Here is a 20,180-nt window from a genome sequence, read left to right as displayed (position 1 = left end):
CCATAAAACCCCACTTCCTAGCAGTCTCTCTGATTGACCAAACACAATCTATTTTTTCCTGACTCCTTTGGAAATACCACACTCTGGTGACATATATAGTCAACAGCTGCAAGGGTTTTGTTCGACTAAGATACTAATGAAAAAGTCACTTGAAATCAGGGCTCCCATGTACATACATGCAGAAATGTCATGTTTACACTGAAATAAAGATTACAACTCTGCTGCATCAAAGAAGGGGCCATTGCTGACTTTACGGGGCCCTGAGAAGAAGCTCTGATTTCATAAACTGCTTTTGCAAATGTCTCAGTTTTCCCACCACAGGTGACTGTTCCTTTCACTCGCAAGCCTTAGATCTATACAATTCATCTGTAGGATAGGGTGCTACCTACACCTATAGAAACTCATGCCTCAAGGTATTTTTTTTAAGCCATCTGTGCCTCAGAATTCCTGAATTTTTTTTTAATTATTATTTATTATTGTTTCCTTTCCTTTATTTTTAACAACAAAATTCCATGCCAAACATCATTAGCACAACGTTAGAGACGCACGCTTAATAGCTTGAGATTGAGCAAATGCCAGGTACGGCCGCGAGGGCACATCCCGTGTGTGCGCGCTCACCGGAGCGAACAGCCTGGCCTCGCTCTCCGGGATTGCTTCCGAAATGGTGTGCAGTGCTGGAAGTAAACACCGTATCACAGGGCATACGCAGGAATGGTCAGAACTGGAACATACGGCTCTGACTTGGGCATTTCCTGACTTTAAAATGCTGAGCTATGCGACCACAATTTTTTAATAGTTTTTGCATTCAGTTGGTGTAAGTCAGAAGTTCCTGAAACCGAGGCGGTGCTGATCTTAAACTGAGGGGGCTTTTTAGTGCATCTGAACTGCTAATCGATTTTTTTTTTTTTTTGAAAAAAATCAGATTTTTAATATTTTTTTCTAATTTATTTTTTCCGTCTTGTACTGATAGTTCTGTTTTGACTTGGTGCTTAGATTCCACATCTGGTCACTGTGAAATCCCAAGGAAGCTCCTTGTCTGGCTCTCAGTCCCTGCATGAACAGCCCGCCAAGGGGATGGCTGGGTTTCAGGAGGCTCTGACGGTGGCCTCTCACCGCCCTGAGATGCCAAGGCAGAACTCGGACCCCACCTCAGAAAACCCTCCTCTGCCCCCTCGCATTGAAAAGTTTGACCGAAGTTCTTGGTTACGGCAGGAGGAAGACATCCCGCCAAAGGTAACATTACCGCTCCTCCCTTTCAGCACGGGAAAGAGGCAGTGCCGGCGCTGCTCCGTAGCCTTGCCCGCTGGCGGAGAAGGTTCTCGAGCCGCAGCGAGTCCCCAGCAAATCCTTTTCTCTCTGCCCGAGGATAAAAATTCATTCTGTTTAAATAGAATTGCAGGAACATAAAATTTGTCATACTCAGTAAGACGGGTCCTTTTAGCTCAGTGCCATGCCTCCAGTTGTAATCAATATTTGATGGAAGACTTGTAAGGGCTCCAGCAGCTTTATACCTCCGTTGACATTATGGCAGCATCTGGCAGTACCTCTTTAATTAAGACTCTTCTGGTCCGGTATTTCGATTGCATTGTTTATACACCTTCATTTTGGATGAATTATAACTTGGCCATTAAAATTCCCCTTACAGTGAATCAGCCCTCAGCCTGGGTGGATTTTTACAGAGGAAAAATTCTACAAATTGATTAGCGACAGCAGGGCAGATAGTATTTGTCCATGATTGAGAGGCAGTTTTTCTTTGGATTAACAAGGAAGTGACTTGCGTTTTTAAGAGCAAAATATCAGCTAATAGGCTCCATGGTGGTGTGTCACATGCGATTTTAATAATATTCTATTTCTGCTACCACCAAGTGATAAGATGCATCAGTGCTTACTTAAGCGGAAAAGCAAGCCAGCAACTCTGAAGACCCAAGCCCCCAAAACCCACTACCTGCAGAGACAGCCGCTTACCTGTGACACCTCTGCTTACACATGATGATCCAGCTCAGTCCTCGGATTGTAGTTGGTGAGAGCCGAAGCAGCCCGTCCTTGCTCTCAGACCCTTGACAGTGATTCTGAAAATCCCTTGGGGTTTAATATTGCCTAGATTGAAAACAACACTGTGTGGTGCTGCTTTTTGCTCGAGTCTTTTGAGAACAACACCTATTTTAATTACAGTAATGCTCTGCTCAGTCAGACCGCGGCTCCTGGTTCTTTCGGGCGCTATGGAGTATATGCCCCTTCATTTGAGGAAACCCCAAGCCATGGAAAGGCTCCCACACCAAACAGCACTTCACGTTTAAAGCCGTTGTATCAACAGTAATACACATGAAGTCTGACTTCACATTTTACTGACAAAAATAAATTTGCTGTGGTTGTAACCGGGAACAAAAGGACTGTCACGTGAGCCTGGGCTGGCTGTCTCTGTGGTCCGGTGTCTTGTTTCTGCCAGTGTTTATGACTAGATGCTTCAGAGGAAGGTAAAAGAAACTTCAGAAGTCATGATTGCAGAGCAACCTGCCCATAGGGGGAATTTCTTTTTAATGAATGAGTAAGTTATTGCTAGCTATGATGCAGAATATAAGGCTGTCTCTCTCTCAATCATTCTGGCTTGTCTAACATAACTGTGTGTTTATTCTCCAAAAAAAATACCTGATCCTTTTTTTGCTAACCCTGCTGAGCTTTTGGCCTCTCTATTACCTGGTGCAAGGTATTCCACAGGTGAGTATTGCCGTACCTCTTTCTGGCAGGCTCAAGTACGGTGTGTTTTTCCGCATGACGCTGCTGCGTGTTGGTGCACAGCGATTTCGGAGCTAGGGTGTGACGAGCGGGCGCCGGCGTGCCAGCCGGTGCAGGGCCTGGGCGATGCGCCGTGGCGCACGCAGGCTTTGCTTTGATTTGATCGAGAGCATTGAGCGGTTCAGCCTGGATCTTCCCACTTTCAGCCCTCTTGTTTAACCAGCAGTCGACACGTTCTCTCTGCTACTATGTGTGTCATAGCCCATCTAGACACCCTTAAAAGCTCCACAGTGGCTGATGAAATGAACTGCTTTGAGAATTTTATCTTAAAAATTCCACACTGTGTTTTTTGTTAAATTTAGACTACTTATATATGCATATATGAGTGTATACGTTCAACTTTTGAAAAAAGAAATTCTTTGTTTGGCGGTAAGGGGGCTGCTTTGTGTGTTGCTGAGGGCTTTTCTGCGGGGAGCAGCCCTGCGCTGCGCACCTTTGCAGCTCCTTTCTGTCTCACGCTCAGGTGGTTCCTTGTAAAAGCCGAGAGCTTTATGTTTTATAATTGCTATAAATATTGCATATCTCTCAGTGGGAAATCAATTATAAATTGAGTCTTAAGGAAATGCTGAAACCCGATCTCTCAGAAGTGTGAGCAGCAGCCTAATTTAGTTGGGCAAACTCAGTAACTGTGACTTTCTTCGTTTCTTTTCCAGGTGCCTCAACGAACCACTTCCATATCCCCTGCTCTGGCAAGGAAGAACTCCCCGGGCAATGGCAGCGCACTGGGACCCCGACTGGGATCCCAGCCGATTCGCGCAAGGTACGGGAGACCGAGGGTGGGGGGCAGAAATAACCCCTCAGCGTTTCCCATAGCTCGTACTGGGTTTCCTCCTCGTGCGCCAGCTCACAAGTCCTGCAAGCAGACCGAGAGCCCTGGTATGCGAGAACAAGAGATTTGCAATACTTCTATTGCAGCCCTAAGCTGTGATGAGCTAGGTTCACATTCGTTAGTATTTTGTATCACACCCAAGGGCTGGGTCTGTTTGGATTCCTGGTGGTTTTGCTCCCTTCGAGCTGGCCTGAATCTGCTCTTGGATGATGTGGGGTTTGTAGCTGGATACTGCGCCTGTTGCTGTGGAATTGAACAGAAATTTGGATGATTTAGTGGAAATAGGTCCTGGTTCTCCCAACATCGCCTCTCGTGTGTAGGGGGAACCGTGCCTTACTAAGTCAGCGGGGAGATCTCGGTCCTATAAGTTTCCAACTAGTCAGAGCAGATTTTCACAGGTAAAGCCTGCGTGTGCCGGGACACGCGCTGGTATGCCATGGTGAGAGCCAGATCCTGCTGAGATACAGATCAAGTATTAAATCAGTTTTGACCTCCTAGGACTAGGGTCTTTTCCCAGCTAGTATGCCACTGACGTTAAAATGTTACTGGGGAAGACAGAGCAGTAAAGACACTGTAGACAGGTAGATCTCCGGAGAAACCTGTGTTCCATGTAGCTTGGTATGATGGAGCTCTTTGGTTTCCGTTTCTTGCCTTGTCCTTTTAGGGTTAGGTCAAATAGGGAACACTGGCATATTCGTAGCCATATGCTGTGCACTGTAAGCAGCTTTTCAGCATATGCCTTTTTCTTTCCAGCTGAATGCCTGAATCATGCATCAGCAACCTCGTGTACAACAGGCAACAGCTAAAGTAGCTGGCAGGGGTAGCAGAAGGAGGAAGGCAAGAATCTTTCTTTTTCTCTCTCTTTTTAAGTGAGAGAAGAAGGCATTTGTACCATGAATTTTTTATTTCTCAAGGCTGAAGCATTCTGAGTTCTTGAAAATGCTGTTCTTTGAATTTAATTCTTAAATAGTAATTTAATTTTAATTTTCAGGCTATAGCCTGAAATATAATATAAAATGCAGTAGGATGTTGAACTATGTAGTCCTAGTATGTGAAGGTATTGAGAGTAAAAATGATAATGTGAGACCGTAGGATTCAAGTTGAAGGTTACAGCGTTTCCCTCAGCCTCATCGTCCCAGTCCTGGTCAATGCAGGCAAATACCTAAGTTGCCAGAGTTTTCAAATACATTTCATGAATTAATTTAGTCACCATACAACTTGAGCTGGAAGCCTTCAGTTTGATGAAAGCTGAAAACGATTAGGCAGTGAAAAAGTCCATTAAACTAACTAATCAGTGAAATGATAACATTTATTTCTTTCACAATAATGTAGCATTTCTCGCATTGTCCTTTTTTAACCACCTCTCCTGTTGCTTCTTGATTCCTCCCATGCATAAATGTTAATATGGTAAAAATATGCTTTCTTTTATTTGTAAGACTATTGTAATGACTGGGGGGATATTTCCTTGCACAGAAAGCTACTATCTTGCTTTTATCATTTTAGTAAGTGCCCATGTAAATGCAAGATAACACTAAGCAGCAATTCAATGTAATATTCATGTTAGGCCATTTTCAAATGATTCTGCCGATCACCCAGTTATGGCAACGGGGCTTTGCACAATCCATCCAGTTTGTGCCACTCGGATAGTGTCTGAGCAGCTTTGAATGACACACAGCACACACAGCACACACCTTATATTACTGTTCAATGCCTTTGATTGCAATTGCATTATGTAATGTGGCAGTATTCCAGCATAATTTTTATGTACACAAGGTCCTAATTGGACTCTATGGAAAAAGTTTTCTGTACATTTTTAACAGAACTTTGAATAATAAGATCACTTAACAGAAATCTTTCATAAAAACAAATTGCATAACTCTGCATGAGTATGTCTTCTGGTGTCGTTTCAGTGCCAAATAAGAATTAATGTCCTAAAGGCATCTGATACCCTGAGAAATATTAGTCACTCTTTGTATATCAAGGACGCTTTTTATTCTAGATTTATGTGTGTTCACAGGGGGGAAAGAAATCAAGGAAGAAAATGCCTGAAGTGGGTAACTCATACAAACTGGAAGTGGCTGAGATAGGAAGCCATGAAAACTAGGAAGTGTGAATAAGTGGCAAAAGTAATCTGCAGCCTTGTTGCAAACTTGAGATTTTTTCTTCACTAAAACATTCCTTTCTCTGTTTAACAGCAAGTTGCAAATTCCTAATTTTAGAATGAATATTAGTTAATGCAAATAAATCCAACATTGCATGTCTGGGGGCTGAAATGGAGTTCTAAGCGAACAGTCTTTTAATTTTTGCTAAATCTGGCAAAACAAAAGAGTAGAGAATTGCTCTAATGATTTTTCTTTGTGGTTATGTTCCAGCTCCGTAAAAATGTTGAGTGCCTGATTCTGCGCAGTCACTCAGCTTCCGTGTATTTTAGTAGGGCTTACAGGATCAATAGCTCGAGGAGACAAGACTTCAGCCCTGTCTTCTCCAGCAGAAGAGGTGTCCCCTTACCTTGCATTAGGTGACATTACCTTGCATAACAAACATCAGGCAGAATCCATCAGTGAGAGGCAGGCTGGAGTCTGCATTAAATTAGCAGGTCAGGTGGAGACTGCGGGGGACCCATGACTGTCCCATGGCCCGTTAACACTTGTGGGTTTGCATCTACCTCTGCAGACAGTGTTAGCCTTTACCTTAGAAATGAAGATGCATTGGTGGAGCTTTTCAGGCTTCATCAGTTTGCAGTGAGCCTGCAGCTCCTAGATCAGTTAAGCATTTCTGCAAGAGACCATAAGGTCCCTTGGTGATTTTAGAGCTTGTGGAAGCCATTACCCCCAGAGTTGTCTTTGCAAAATGTCTGAGCCTGCACCGTGACGGTGCTTTTTGTCACACTACATGTGGCTGTGATAAGTCCACTGTCTCGGGCCAGTTTTGGAAAGAGCTGAAGCTGCTGAGGCGCGCGCGGCACCCGCTGACTCCATCTCCGCCCTGTGCTCCCGCAGCAACCCGGACCTGAGGCGGACGGAGCCCATCATCGAGAGCCCGCTGCAGCGCACCAGCAGCGGCAGCTCCTCCAGCTCCAGCACGCCCAGCTCCCAGCCCAGCTCCCAGGGGGGCTCCCAGCCTGGCTCCCAGGCGGGCTCCAGCGAGCGCAACAGAGTCAGAGGTGAGCTGGCTTTTCCCTTCGAATGTTCGTAGCGCCTGGCCTATTTTCGGAGGTCATTTGATAAGCGGGTAGGGCAGGACGTCTCTGATCTCATTTGTGTTTAAGAAAAAAAAAAATTCCAAAGGCTTCATCAGGTAACGGATGTTTTCTGGTTTATCTCTGGGACCAACCTGCCCCTTTGCAACCCAAGCTGGCAGCACTGCCGTGTGCCGGGGCTGGCGACGGCGCTGCCTGCAGAGTGACAGCGTGTCCTGGGGCACTGCCCTCTACTTAAATGTCACAGCGACCTCTAATTTGTCCAAAGGAGACAGGGGTTGCACTGCAGGGTAATAAAGTGAATACCAGCACGCTTTCTATCCCCAAATTGACCCCAAATTCACTTCTTCTGTATGGGTTTCTTTGGGGGTGTTAAAGTTTGGGTGGGGTATGTGGTGGTTTTGGGTTTTGGTTTTTTTTTTGAACTGCATCTCTGCACGAAGCATGAGATGGGAGCAGAGAAATGAATTGGCCTGTAAGCAACTTTCCCTAAAATGCTTTCAGAAGGGAACTGTGTTTACACTGGGTTTATGTTCCCAGCTGAATTGCTACCTAGCATCTTAAAGCCGTTCTTAAAGATCTTCTGTTCCCCCGTTTAATTGCACTAGGAGCTGCTAAAGCACATACAGCCAGTTTATCTGCATTTCTGTCACAGCCATGGAATATAAATCCACAGAGCTGAAGCGCATTAAAACAAATGCTGCATCCATGCTTTGAATTTTTTATGACTTGACTAGAAGGTGACATGTCTGTTGTTGAAATAATCACTTCTCTAGGTAGTCAATAAACGTAACTTATCACCAGTTGTCCTCTTTGGTTTGTTTCTGTTTTTACTAATGAGGAGTCCTGTGACAGATAATCTCCTAGCAATGTCAGATGCTGCAGAGCTGCTGATTTCTCCCGCAGCCTGCTCTTCTGCGGAGTGAATTTGTTCCTGTAGTAGAAGAAGGGCAGTGATGTTGAGAGAGGGCTCTCTGTGGAGGTTGGACCTGGTTATAGACGTGTTGCTAAAGTGAGGGAGACTTGTTGAATCAAGCAGAAAGGCCAAGGAGGGTTTTTGCAGGCAGCAGGAGGGATGGGGGAGAGGTGAGGCCCATGATGTCATGGCCTCCTGAAAGGTTTGAGAAGGGGGAAACCCGCTTTCCCAGGAGAACGGGCACTTTGCGGAGGCGGCATGTGGCAGGGCACGGAGCCTCCCGCCTCGCCGGAGCTGTAATCCCCCACCGCCTCTGCTTTCCTTTTGTGCAGGAAACGTCAAACCGGAAGGGTCACCTGTGCTCCCCCACGAGCCCGCTAAGATAAAACAAGAAGACAACAGAGACGTGACACGACCGAGCCGACCTGCTGTGAGTCTTAAATTATTTCCTGCAGGAATGTTGCCAGCCGGATTGGCCATGTTTCCATTCGGTGCCATAGCACAACCTTGGGGACCCTTAAAAAGAGGCTAGTGCCATTGCTCCTCCAGCTGAGAGACTCGAAACCAACACTCTGGCAAGAGCCTGTGGGAGATGCGAATGCTTAAGAGAGTGCATGATTTCTACCAGCAACCCAAGTCTAGGGGAAAGCACTTAAGGCTGCGATTTAAGATCAAGCAGAGGCTTAAGTGCTTTGCTAGCTTGGGGCTGGCGGTCGCATACGGCGCATTGTTGTGTTCCGGGCTGCACGGCAGGTCCCGCGCAGCCTCGCCGAGGGGTCGCTCCTCGCGGGGGAGGCTGGGCGACCGGCCGCCCAGAGTCCTCACGGTTTACAGACAAACCTGGCAGTGACTTCTGTACCCTCTCCTTTTATTACTCCGCTGGCAAAGGCCCAGCAAAGTCTCACCCAAAGTGTTTCCTTCTGGTTTAATGTTGTTGACGTTTGTATTTTAAAACTGCAGAGTCGGCCTAATAACCTAAATGAATTTCCACTGCTTTCTCTTTTTTAATGTGTATTAATGTTTTGTTGATGTTGTTTTTTCTTTACACTCCACAGCGTTGAGCTAACAATTCTAATTTTATTTCTAACCTGCTTGCCCTTCCTCTGGCTTTTTCCTGTCCCGATCTGTTTCCTCTGATGCTGATTAATCTTCCCTTACTCACAGAGCTATAAGAAAGCTATAGATGAGGTTAGTGATATCTTTTCTCAGTGGGTCATGCCTATGCAAGGTTGCCTAGTTAGCGCTTAATATCAAACCGGGTTTTCTTGGTGCTGCCATTCAAAAAGGTGGTAATGCAATCTTTTCAGACCGAAAGATTGTGTTTCGGCGTAGCGGGCCTGCCTGAGGGGAGGGAGATGGATCGGTCGGTCTGTTCTGCTCAGACGTGGGCTGTGTGAAACCCACTTGCAGGCCACTTGCATGGCGAGAAGTACGTGAACTCTCACGCGCAGGGCAAATCGTGTTACTGTCGTTCTGCATATCTGAAAGTGAAAGACCAAGAACAGCATTTTCTTACACTAATGGAAGGGATGCGGACAGACTGTGCGGCACATCAAATTCTGCTCTCAGCTGCAGCCCACGGGAGCCCATTGATTTCAGTGGGAAGATTGAGCTATATTGAAACGCAATTCAGACCTAATTCAAATGAAGGCACTTGGCAAGTAGAAGAAAACAGAGTAGTGGAATACAGTGATTAATTCATTGCTATGAACCAGACCATCAGCTGCAAAGAGAGAGTCCCTGGAGCTATCTTGGTTTGCACCAGCTGAGAATCTCACCCTCATGTGCAGATGCTCTTCACCACCGGTCACCAGTGTAGGTGGATGTGTAACTCGCAGGACAGACACGGAAATTCATAATTACCCAGGTGGCACACTGCGCAAGGGGGTGATCTTAGCTGTCCCAAACTGTTGCCTTTCTTCCCGGTGCTGGCGTTTTACAGTGACGACTGTTTCTGGCTGGAATCAGAGCCACTGTCAAACCAGAAGCCCAAGCGAGTTCTTGCTGGAAGCAGCAGGGCCATGTTTGGCCAGGCTCGCTCGGCTGCTGCCTCCGCCGAGTTCAATGAGATTGCAGAGAGAGTAAGTTGATACTGTCCATGCACGGTGCGGTCCAGATCTTGAGAAGTGTTTCAGACATTTTCATTTTTCCCATGCCAAGGTTTTATTGCATGTGTCTAAAAATTACAGCCTGGTAGAAAGTAGAGGGAGAGGGACAGGGATGGACAATAACAATGTTTGGAGTAGGAGATCAGTGATATCCTGTTGAGATTTGCTGCTGGGTAGAAAACTGTATGAACTTAGTATGAACAGAATAAGCTTGCTGAGCTCATTCTGAGATGAAAAAAGCTGTTTCTCCCTAATTAATAGGTGTGAGGGCAGATATCTCAGAACATGGGGTCTCTCATCCCCAGACAACAGCTAGACTGGTGTGTCTGATGCCAAATGGGGAAGAGTTTGCAGGCAGGTTGTTGGGGACCTGAGAATGGGGTCTGAACCAGCATGGGCTGTGGGTGCTGTCTGGCTCTTGCTAGAAAATCTGTATGAAGAGCAAGGTTTGAGGCAGCATCGGTTAAAAATTGCATGGTCAGAGTCCATGCAGAATCCTTTAGGGGATGTAGCAGGAGCTTGCCCCTCCAGACGGACAGTATAACGCCTGCCTTTGCATACCAATGTCCTTTTAAAATGATTATGGTGCCACACAGTATTCCTGGAAAATTATTGAGGTTCTGCACATGGACTTCGTTACTGTGTTTGACTGGGTCTTGAAGACTTCTCCATCTTCCCATTTCATAAGAAATACCTATCTTAGCTTCCAAATTCCCCTATTATCACCCTTGTAACTGCACTACAATGGCATTTAGATAATTGGGTTAAATGTAAAAGTTTCAAAACTAGTGTTAATGTGAAGGACTTTGATTGGCGATACTAGTCTTAGTCTGTCCTATTAAAACAGTAGAGTCCTGAATTAGGACATTTTTACCATATGATTATATTTTAAAATATGTGCACAGCTGATGATGGTGAATTTTTAAATGTTCATGGGAAAAAAATAAACCTTCTTGAGCTAGTATTTAACTTGTCTCCCATGTGCTTTAATGTGCACACACCTCTCTTAACTGTGCAGCGGTCATTGAAAGCCCCGGTATCAGCAGCCTCTCCTGCGGGCTGTTTGCTGTAAAAAGTAAAATATATGGAAGAAGGAAAACAATGTGCTGGTTAGCTAATATGTTCTCTTGGATAAAACTTTAGCGCTGGAGTTTGGTTAATGAGGTTGTTTGTTAAGGAAAAAGCACATAAATCAGTATCTAAATAGACGCAGCCTGTATGTTAAATTCGAGTTTAATGAGCTATATGATTTTGGAAACCAAACTGACTTGATTCCAGCAAATATTAAATCTAAGGAAGTCTTTGCAATTAGAAGTAATTAAAGAGCACAGATACTGCTAACTTATGTATTATGTCACCTTCAGTAATAACATTTCAAACACATTTGGAGCTACAGAGCGCTTGCTTTCTAGTTGTCAGATTGTTTTTGGTCCAAGAGCAAGTCAGTGAAGCCACTTAATCCTACAAAGTGCTCATTATCTAGCGAAAATGATAGCATCGGAGAATTAACCATCCTGAGGCAAAGCTTTAAGTAGAAAATATGAGTTATCTGATGATATTGCCTGGGACTATTATTGCTATTATAACTTCCAAATTAGTTATTAAAAACTAATTAAGCTGATTTTTAAAATATTTGGCTAACTATCTTCTAGCGATGACTGCAGAAGGCTGATAACGTGCGTACATTAATCAGCTCTCTGCCTGATGGAAGGGTTTCAGCAAGCCCACGCTTTTCTGACACGCAGGAGAAGAGCTGCGCGTGTGCTGGGACGTCTGCGTTTCGTCGCAGCGCTGCCGGTCGCACCCTTACTCCCTGAGCAGTCGCGTTCAGTTCGGTGGCGAGGTCTGCACGGGGACGGGGGAGAGGAATCAGGATGGGATCCCGGCGTCAGGAAGGGACCCCGGCGTCCCCCAGCCCGGCCCCGGCGTCGAGAGCAGCCTGGGGCAGCCCGCAGACGCTCTTTGGGCGCGCGGACGAGCTGGCTGGGTGCACCGAGCGTGCCCGGTCTCTGCCGGCAGCGCGGGCTGGGCGCACGTCAGCCCTCGCAGCGGGTTAGGAGCTCGGCTGCCAGAAATGCCGTCTCTGCCCTAGCTGAAGTCTCTGCCAGCCGCTGTGAGCGGTGGGAAGGACTGCAGTTTTGTAGCCCTGGTGAACTTTGCTTAGATGTGGAAGATGCAAAGAAGACGCCTCACTTTCCATAGTTAGTGCAGGAAGCTCAATTGCGATTTCGAGAGGCCCTTGCTCAGTCTTCTCGTAAAGGCCTTTGTAAAGTCGCGAAAGCTCCGAGCCAAATCAAAGGAAAGCGTTCGGCTAAGAGCGTGTTTTGTGCTCTAAACTGAGAGCATTGTTAGGCTGTTCGAATTTCATTGACTTATTTAGAAACAGAAACAATCGTGTCACAGAAGCTGCTGCAGCATTAATTAACGTAATTAGTTGTCGTGACTGCAGATTTGACTGTGTTTCAATCCCAAACATGTTGGCATCAAAAATAACTCTTTAAATACCATGTTCTCTCTTTAATCCTGATAAAGAGCCTTTCCTTAAAGTTGCAGAGAGCGTTTTGATTTGGAGCGGCATACATGATGCCTGCCAGCCAGGTTTGCTGTGAAGCAGAGATCGATTTCTCTTCTTAAAATAGATTTTTTTCTGCATACTAATATTTATGGGTCTGGTGCAAAGCCTTCTGATGTCCGTGGGAGACTCTCCTTTGCTTCAGTGGACTTTGAACCACACCTTAACATCAAGCCACGCACCCGGGGCCCTGCTCTTTAGCATGCACCGAATTTCTTAGCTGCTGTTCAGAGCGTGGATATAATGAGGCACTTGAATAATAAGTTTTTATAGAGGATTAAAATTGCTCCTCACGTTTCTTCTCTTGCCATGTGGAAAATGTTGGAGAGGAGAGGGAAAGACGGGATTTCCAGATGGCGCAGCCAGCCAAACTGGAAGGGTGTTTGCCCAAAACACGTGCGTGGTTACCTCGGTTCGGTACCCCGGGCGGAGCGAGCCGGTGTGGCGCGGCCGGAGCCCGGCAGGGCATACCTGGGAGCAGAATGGGGTTGTCCACGTGCCCTGCGAGCCGTCAGCCCCACCGCGCTCCGGGGGCAATCACCTTCCTTTTAATTTCAATGATGGATCGTTCATGAGAATTTCTCATTGCAGCAGCCACAGCGCGGTGTGACTTGAGGGCAAATTTAAATGTCAATAAAACGTTGTGTTTGATTTGTGCAGAATTAGGGATAAATGATTACTCCACTCGAAGCAACGAGTGCTTCATTTTAGGTTCTAATCCAAATGACACAACAGAGCTTATTATGTCCTTAAGAATAACCAATAACTGCAGTACAAATTGCTTGCAAAATATTACTGATTCGTGATTAAAAATAAACTGGGTTTCCATCTCAGCAATAGAAGTTTTTTCATCGTTTTCTTCCAATGTCGACGGGATAGATTTTAGAGAACTCCCTTTACAAATGTAGTTAATACTGCTCTAGTCGCTCTGCTGGAACGGGAAACTGGAAATTTGTGGAATGCAGTAAAGAGAGAATATGGCCATAAGACAACTGTGGAATTTAGTATTTTTCAATGAGTTTCTTTCTCCCTAATCCTTTATCTCTGACCGAATGCACTGATGGCTACCTCGGTCACTAATATAGGGAGAAATGGTAAGACTGGCAATTGCAATGCTGTGTTCGTCATGTGCATGTGTTGTGCAACGGAGTACTCTAACCCATTCTAATTAGAGCTCTCATGCTTTTTTGCCCTACTGCTTCCCCCTGCATTGCTATAAAAGCATGTAAGATAACAAAAAGTCTATTTTCTACACGGTGCCTGCAATGTTCCTTGTTTTGAAATAACAGTGTCTATTTTATATGACTGTCGGGTCTCAGGCCTCATCAAAGTCATGGTAAACTGAAAACTGAAACTGAAAACTGGAAAATTTCTAATAGGTTTTGGGACTGTTCCTATCTTTTTCTCGTTTCAAGTTTTTTGGTTTTTTTTCTCTTAGCTTGTAGGCTGTCACATTTCATATAAAGTGCTTAATGGCTCCCACTGCAGGAATTTTTTTTAATGATTTTATTTATTTATTTTTAATCCTGTGGCTGACTCAGAGCCGTGACTCACAAGTCTCGCCGATGGCAGTGCTGCAGCGCGCGGGGTGCTTCGCCGTGGACGCCCCGTCACGGCCTCGCAGCCGCTGCCCGGCCGCGCAGGCTGATCACGGAAGCAGCTCCTGAGTTGGGGATTGCACCCCTCCGTGGGAGATGCTCTCATTGCTTTCTTCCCAAATGCATTTATTACAGAATAAATACAATTTATGGGGTCTCTCTGAGAAGTCTGAAAGAAAGAAAAGCCTGCAGGAGAAATTCTCCAAGCCTGTCTTTGAAATTACATTGTTTTCCAGTTTACTATGATGGTGACTGAACTTCACCTTTTCCAATAAGTATACTTTTGTCGTGTATATACATAAGTGTGTATATATATACACATACACATTCCAAACAGAAAAAGAACAGGTTGGCTATTGATTTTTCAGTGAGCATAAATCAGTTTTGTTTTGTTTAATAAATGCTACATGCTACAAACATTGTCTTACGTTTGTCTCATGTTTGTAACGACTCTGTACAGCTATTTCTTGTTGCTCGTGCTGTTAGCATTGGCTTTCGAAGAGATGTGTGTTGATGTTTTCCTTGCCTTAAATATAATAGCCATTGGTTTCTTGTTTTCTTGCCCCCATCCCCTTTAGGATCTGACGGCCTTAGCCAAAGAGCTGAGGGAGCTGCGCATCGAGGAGACCAATCGCCCTCTGAAGAAGGTGACCGACTACTCCTCCTCCAGCGAGGAGTCAGAGAGCAGTGAGGAGGAAGAGGAGGATGGTGAAAATGAGACGCACGATGGGACTGTGCCCGTCAGCGACATCCCGAGGCTGATGTAAGAAGCCGTTTCTTCGGGGGGCACGTGGTGAAGCTGCTGGGTGTTCGCTATCTGGAGATGCAACGACTGTGAGAGGTGTCCAAAGCGCATGTGGCAGGGCACGAGCAAGCTGCGAGGCAGCCGCTGGCAGCCTCCAGAGCCTGCTCCTCGCTTTCGGCTGCTTTCGGAACCTCCTTTCCCTCAGTTTTCTCATTTCTAAAACTGGAATAATCGTGTTACTTTTCCTAACATTGGTAGCAATGGTTGGAAGGGGCTGCAAGCTCCTCGCACAAAAGTTCCCGCAGAAGTACAGTGCGCTGTTGTTTGACGCACTTTGGTTTTGCCAGTCCGGTCGTATGCTTTGATACGAGGCAGGCAAGGCTGCGGTACCCAGCAGCGGGGTGCACAGACCTCCCCGTTTTCCTATGTTCGAGCCATTCCCACGCACGGGGTCCCTGTGGGCTCCCATCTCTAACGAGGCTGGGAACTGCCTGTGCGTTCCCAGCTCCCTCGCGGTCCTCTGGGTGTTGGCAAGGAGGCGTGCACGGGGATGGCGTGTTAAAAAGTGAATCATTTCGCATTGGTTGAAAGCCACCAGCGTGTAAGGCTTTTAAATGCAGAGTAACAGGTCTCAGCAGCAACTTCCTAACAGCCATCGACCTTTTTTGGCGCACAGGCAAGGCTGGGTCATCCAGGCTCAGTTTATCGTTTGCTTTTGATTTCATTTGAATTATATTTAAGCAGCTGGTCTGCTAATAAGAACGGAGGGTGCTCACTACCTGTGCCATCCACTCGCTGGCAATCCTAAAATTTAGTATCTTTTAAGAATCAATTGCAGTCTCTGTCTTGTCATATGAGCACAGAAATAAACTCAACACATCCCATGGCACTCCGGTGTCCGTTGGTACTGGGTCCCACAAAGAGACTGGCAATGTTTTTATACAGAATGTTTATATTAAAAAAGGTTAAATTCTCATATGGACTGATACCACACCACATTATGAATCGCTCCTCCAGACATTTTGCCATAATGTTTCTGTAAAAATCAGCCTCTTAGGTTGTTACAGGAGAAAGCCAGAGCAGAGCTAGGTCAAATTGGGTCCTTGAACGTAAGTGTACATCTGCCATTGAGTTTGGTTTTGCCAAATTTGGAGAGACTGCAGGAGGAGGTGGTTTTAAAAGCGGTGTTCAGTGTAGGCCACCAAAGCGGAGTTCCCTAGTTTTGTGCTCTCTTTTGTATCTCTGATGTTACTCATCTTCTTCTAGTGGGTCTTTTACGTTAACATCAGAAAACCTGTATTTTCTGCCTCTCCATCTCTTGACTTCAGGGCTAATTCATAGCTTAGGGCTACATTTCACCTGAAAAACAGAGGGGAGAGCTCCAGGACAGAGCTTGTACTCCTGCCTGCACCTCCTCCGAGCCCCATCCCCTTCACCTGCGTGTTTGTGTCACGGCAGGAGGAAGTATCACGGCAAGCCCGGCCCCGCTGCCGTGGCTCCTTGGTGGCATTCCCTCTCCGCTGGGCGATGCCGCTGTGTGCTGAGTAGAGCCAGGACGTTTAATTTAGGCCCTGGTGACATGGGAAGCCTAAGCAAGCCCACATTAGGCTTCAGATCTGATCTTCAAATCAGGTGGCAAAAAACCCGCCCTGTATTTGTAAAGAGTTGTTCTCTGATGTGTCGGATCCTCCAGTGCATTGTTCCCCTTTCACAGGTCGAGATGAGGAATAGGGATTGTGGCTCTTTTTTTAGCTTTCTTAAAAAAGAAATGATGCCAGGTAGAGCAGAGCTACAGCTCCTCGTTACCTAATAGGCAGTGCTCCTGCTAGTGCACCGTGGGAGGAAAAAGGCCTTTTTCTTTGTGGCTCTGTGCTTTGTCTGTAGTATCTTGACCAGACCCTGATGCTGTCTTCTGACAACAGGAATAATTTCCTTATACACTTGGGTGATAAAATCTATTCTAAGGTTTTCAGTAAATCACGACAACAGTTTATTATTACAATTGCACTTTATAACTTCAGAGGAGCCCAGGACAGTTTCACTAGGGAATAAACCTAAGCACAGAAACCACAAATCTCAGATTCACAGAATACTTAAGGGAAGGTACATATGTGCCGAAGAAAGACTCATCACCTACTCGTCGTCAGATGTGACCCCATCTGAGCCTTTTGTGGTTACACTAACCCTGAGGAAGCACATGTCCGGTAGCAAAGTGCAGAAATCTTGACAGGACCCTGGGCAGGGGACCCTCCTGCGAAGACAGACGTGTCTGCTTATTCTTGGTGGAAATGAGAGTAACAGCAGACATGCTGCAGCTTTGGCTCAAACAGTAGGTCATCCCCTCGCAGTGTTCTCCGCTCGTGCTCCCTGCTGCAGGGGTTTCCACTGCACGCAGGGAAATGTCTGTCCCTGGGGCGCCTGGCACCATTTACGCAACGCAAGATTGTAATAGGTGAGCAAAGAGAGACAGAGCTTAGCAGGCACCTAGTGAAACCACACCAAAACCTACTTCTTTACTGCTCTTCCTATGAGACACAAAGAAGCCTCACCCTTGCTTGAAATAATACTGTATTGAAAGATTTTCAATCAAGTCTAGCAAGCATATCTCTGTCCCTAATGCTTTTCCTTTCTGTCCTCAGACCCACGGGAATTCCTGGAAGCAATGAGCCGTACAACCTGGGAATGGTGACGACTCATGGTCTGGAGACATCCCATGCAGATACGTTTAGCAATATTTCAAGGGAAGGGACTTTAATGGTGAGGGAGGTAAGTTGTAAAACAAACGTTTCCATGGAGCATCTTCAGGAGGTTTTGTCCATGTAAGCACAAGAAGTAACTGTGCTGTGTATCCGGAACACAAAATGACTGAGTAAATTGTGCTCGTTAATGACCTCGCAAGGCAATTTACACTCTGAGCAAATGTGACAAGCGCAAATGTTTCTCAGAACTACAAACAGCAGTGAATAGTAATACCGTGGCACAATGGAGTGGATTCTGCTGTAAATTACTCTGCTGTAATCCCAAAATAGCTCCAGGCAACAGAAGTTATCTTCAGTTTACAGCATTTATTTAGTATGTTTGGAATCTGGCCCAAAGTTTCTGTTCTTTTCAACCTTTACCACCACTTAGCTATCAGAGGCGTCCAGCTGACGTAGGGCAGCTGCAGGCATTTACTTGAACGCTGGTTGCAGTGCGCTGGTGCTGTTCAGGGAGGGCCAAGCACCTGCTCCCCAGCAGCCCAAGGAAGGCAGCTCGTTCAAGAGATTTGTTATAACATGGGGCTGACGTTGTGTTTCGAATTTGGGGGGTACAGAAGGTGCGTCAGGTAAGTTGTTTCCTCCTCCCTCCACCTTTGCCACTTGAGGGTGCTGAGAATTTGACAGCAGCATGGACGGGGCTATGCCCCGTGCGCTGCACATCGCAGCCCCCGGCACCTCTTCATGGCACACCGCGGTGCCTGCTCAGGCGCCTCTTTAATAACACATATTCGTAGCAGCTGTCTGGGGAGCTCTGCAAGACGCCCAGGGCTCTCCAAGAAGGTCTCCAGCGCGAGTTGTCAGGTCTAGGGAGATGGTTGGGTTTGTTGGCTATCAGTGGAGAGTCTGTGGGAGAGAAGGGAACTGAATAAGATTCTGACTTGGATAGAGTATTTACCTAAAAATGTCTATGGAGGAAGCTTTTCTCTGCAGAGACGTGTAACTCTTGTTGACTGTAAGGGGAAATTTGCACACAGAGCACGATAAGAGTAGTTGTGCTAACGTGTGCAGGGGAAGCGCTGATGCTGTTCACTGCTGTTTTGTGGTACAGAAACATGCCATGGGGCTGTGTTAGCATTTGCGAATCCTGCAGCCAGGCTACTTGCCACTGTAGCTTTGAAAAGCCGTTAAAGCTAACGCTGATCACAGGGTCAGATTCTGCTGTCAGCCCTGTCACTGGCCGGTGTCACCGGTCTGGGGAGCAGAGCTGGCCATGGCGTGGCCATGGGATTGGCACCCATGGTGGCAAGACCAGAATCTGGCCGGAGATCCCTTTTTCAAAACAATGGTGATCAGGCTTCTCCTCTTACTGTAATGTGCCTAATTACTCTGGATTGACTTTGTGATTAATCCTGTCTTTATTTCTCCTGGGGGGTTGGCTTGATCTGATCTGCTGCTTGCCAGATTGCATGGGGATGGAAACAGCAGAGAGGGTCCTTGTGCTGTGCTTGCTTCAGGAACTGGGTGACTGCAATCGACTTGGTTTTGGGTTTTTTCTCCTCTTTTTCTCTTTTTTTCCCCCCTCTCTTTCTTCCTCATGCCTTGTGTCTCTGCAGACCTCTGGTGAAAAAAAGCGTTCAGGCCACGCAGCCAGCAATGGCTTTGCAGGCCACATCAATCTGCCTGATCTGGTGCAGCAGAGCCACTCGCCTGCAGGCACACCGACCGAGGCCCTGGGCCGAGGCTCCACGCATGCGCAAGACATGGACTCGGTGCCTGAAGTAGGTGGTGGGGGCTCTTCCTTTTCCTTTGCATTGCTTTACAAGAGTATTAACACCTCTGTCTGATGAAGGGGCTTTCTCACTTTTTTCCCTGACTTTCTTTGCTCTTCTCTCTCTTTGTCTCCAATCCATGTGGATGATTGTGAGTCTAGTGGAAATAAAAGGGGATATGTTGGATTATTCATATATTGGTATATGTTTGGTGCAAGTTTGTACCAGACCTAATCTCAAGCCACCACCTGTTTCTTTGGTAATGATGGCTTGAGTGCTGCCAACATATGTGGAAATCCCGATCTTTTGGCACTTGGAAATACAAGAAGAACGTGACACCCAGTGATGCCATGGACTTCATCTGGGCCAGGCTTCTGCCTGTTGCCATCTCTGATACTTAACAGGACCTGAAAGGTTAACAGAATTACTAAGTCAAAAAAGTTCTGTATAGTTCTTCAGGCTAAAAAAGTTTTGCACACCCTTAAAATTGTGCGTTTCTAGTCATGGCAGAGTAGTTCTTCCTGGTAGCTGTTTTATAGGGACATGGTTGAACGTAATCTTTTTACAGAACATAAAAAGTCCTAACAAGCACAAGATGTTACACATAAGACAAGTGAATTGGTGTGTCTTGCTTACCATTACCGACCAGGGGGATCATGCATATTTTCCTCTGTTTTCCCATGAAAAATCAACCCATTTTGTGTTAAATAAGCTAGTTTATTTTGTTTTTTCTTTTCTTTTTGTTGAACACACGTTAAAAGTTCTGTCATCTTGTTCTCTTTTATGGGTATGATGCACCCATTTCGTGGTTTACTTTACTAGCAGTATAAAAATTGCTTGAAATTGTGCATTGATAAAATATAAGAACAGATGGTGCATGACTTGACCTCCGGGTTTTATCCGTTTCCTTTGAAAGCAATGATGAGACAGCTGATCCTGAAAGTAGCACCTT

The 20,180-nt window shown here is 46.0% G+C and overlaps 1 protein-coding gene across 5 annotated transcripts in view; it reads left to right on the top strand.

Annotated features, from left to right (window-relative positions):
• TNIK (TRAF2 and NCK interacting kinase) overlaps positions 1–20,180 on the top strand; it is a 203,510-nt gene that overhangs the window by 167,324 nt on the left and 16,006 nt on the right. For 3 of the 5 annotated variants that reach the window (XM_067301611.1, XM_067301610.1, XM_067301612.1), the window contains 7 exons: positions 994–1,233; positions 3,447–3,553; positions 6,622–6,785; positions 8,070–8,167; positions 14,594–14,778; positions 17,400–17,526; positions 19,073–19,237. In XM_067301611.1, coding sequence (XP_067157712.1) covers positions 994–1,233; positions 3,447–3,553; positions 6,622–6,785; positions 8,070–8,167; positions 14,594–14,778; positions 17,400–17,526; positions 19,073–19,237 — 1,086 coding nt within the window. The remainder of the gene's footprint in view (positions 1–993; positions 1,234–3,446; positions 3,554–6,621; positions 6,786–8,069; positions 8,168–14,593; positions 14,779–17,399; positions 17,527–19,072; positions 19,238–20,180) is intronic. The other 2 variants (XM_067301614.1, XM_067301613.1) reach the window with 2 other exon arrangements.

The sequence above is a fragment of the Apteryx mantelli genome, chromosome 9 (assembly GCF_036417845.1).
Source record: "Apteryx mantelli isolate bAptMan1 chromosome 9, bAptMan1.hap1, whole genome shotgun sequence".
Lineage (NCBI taxonomy): Eukaryota > Metazoa > Chordata > Aves > Apterygiformes > Apterygidae > Apteryx > Apteryx mantelli.
This window is presented reverse-complemented; position numbering and strand designations above follow the sequence as displayed.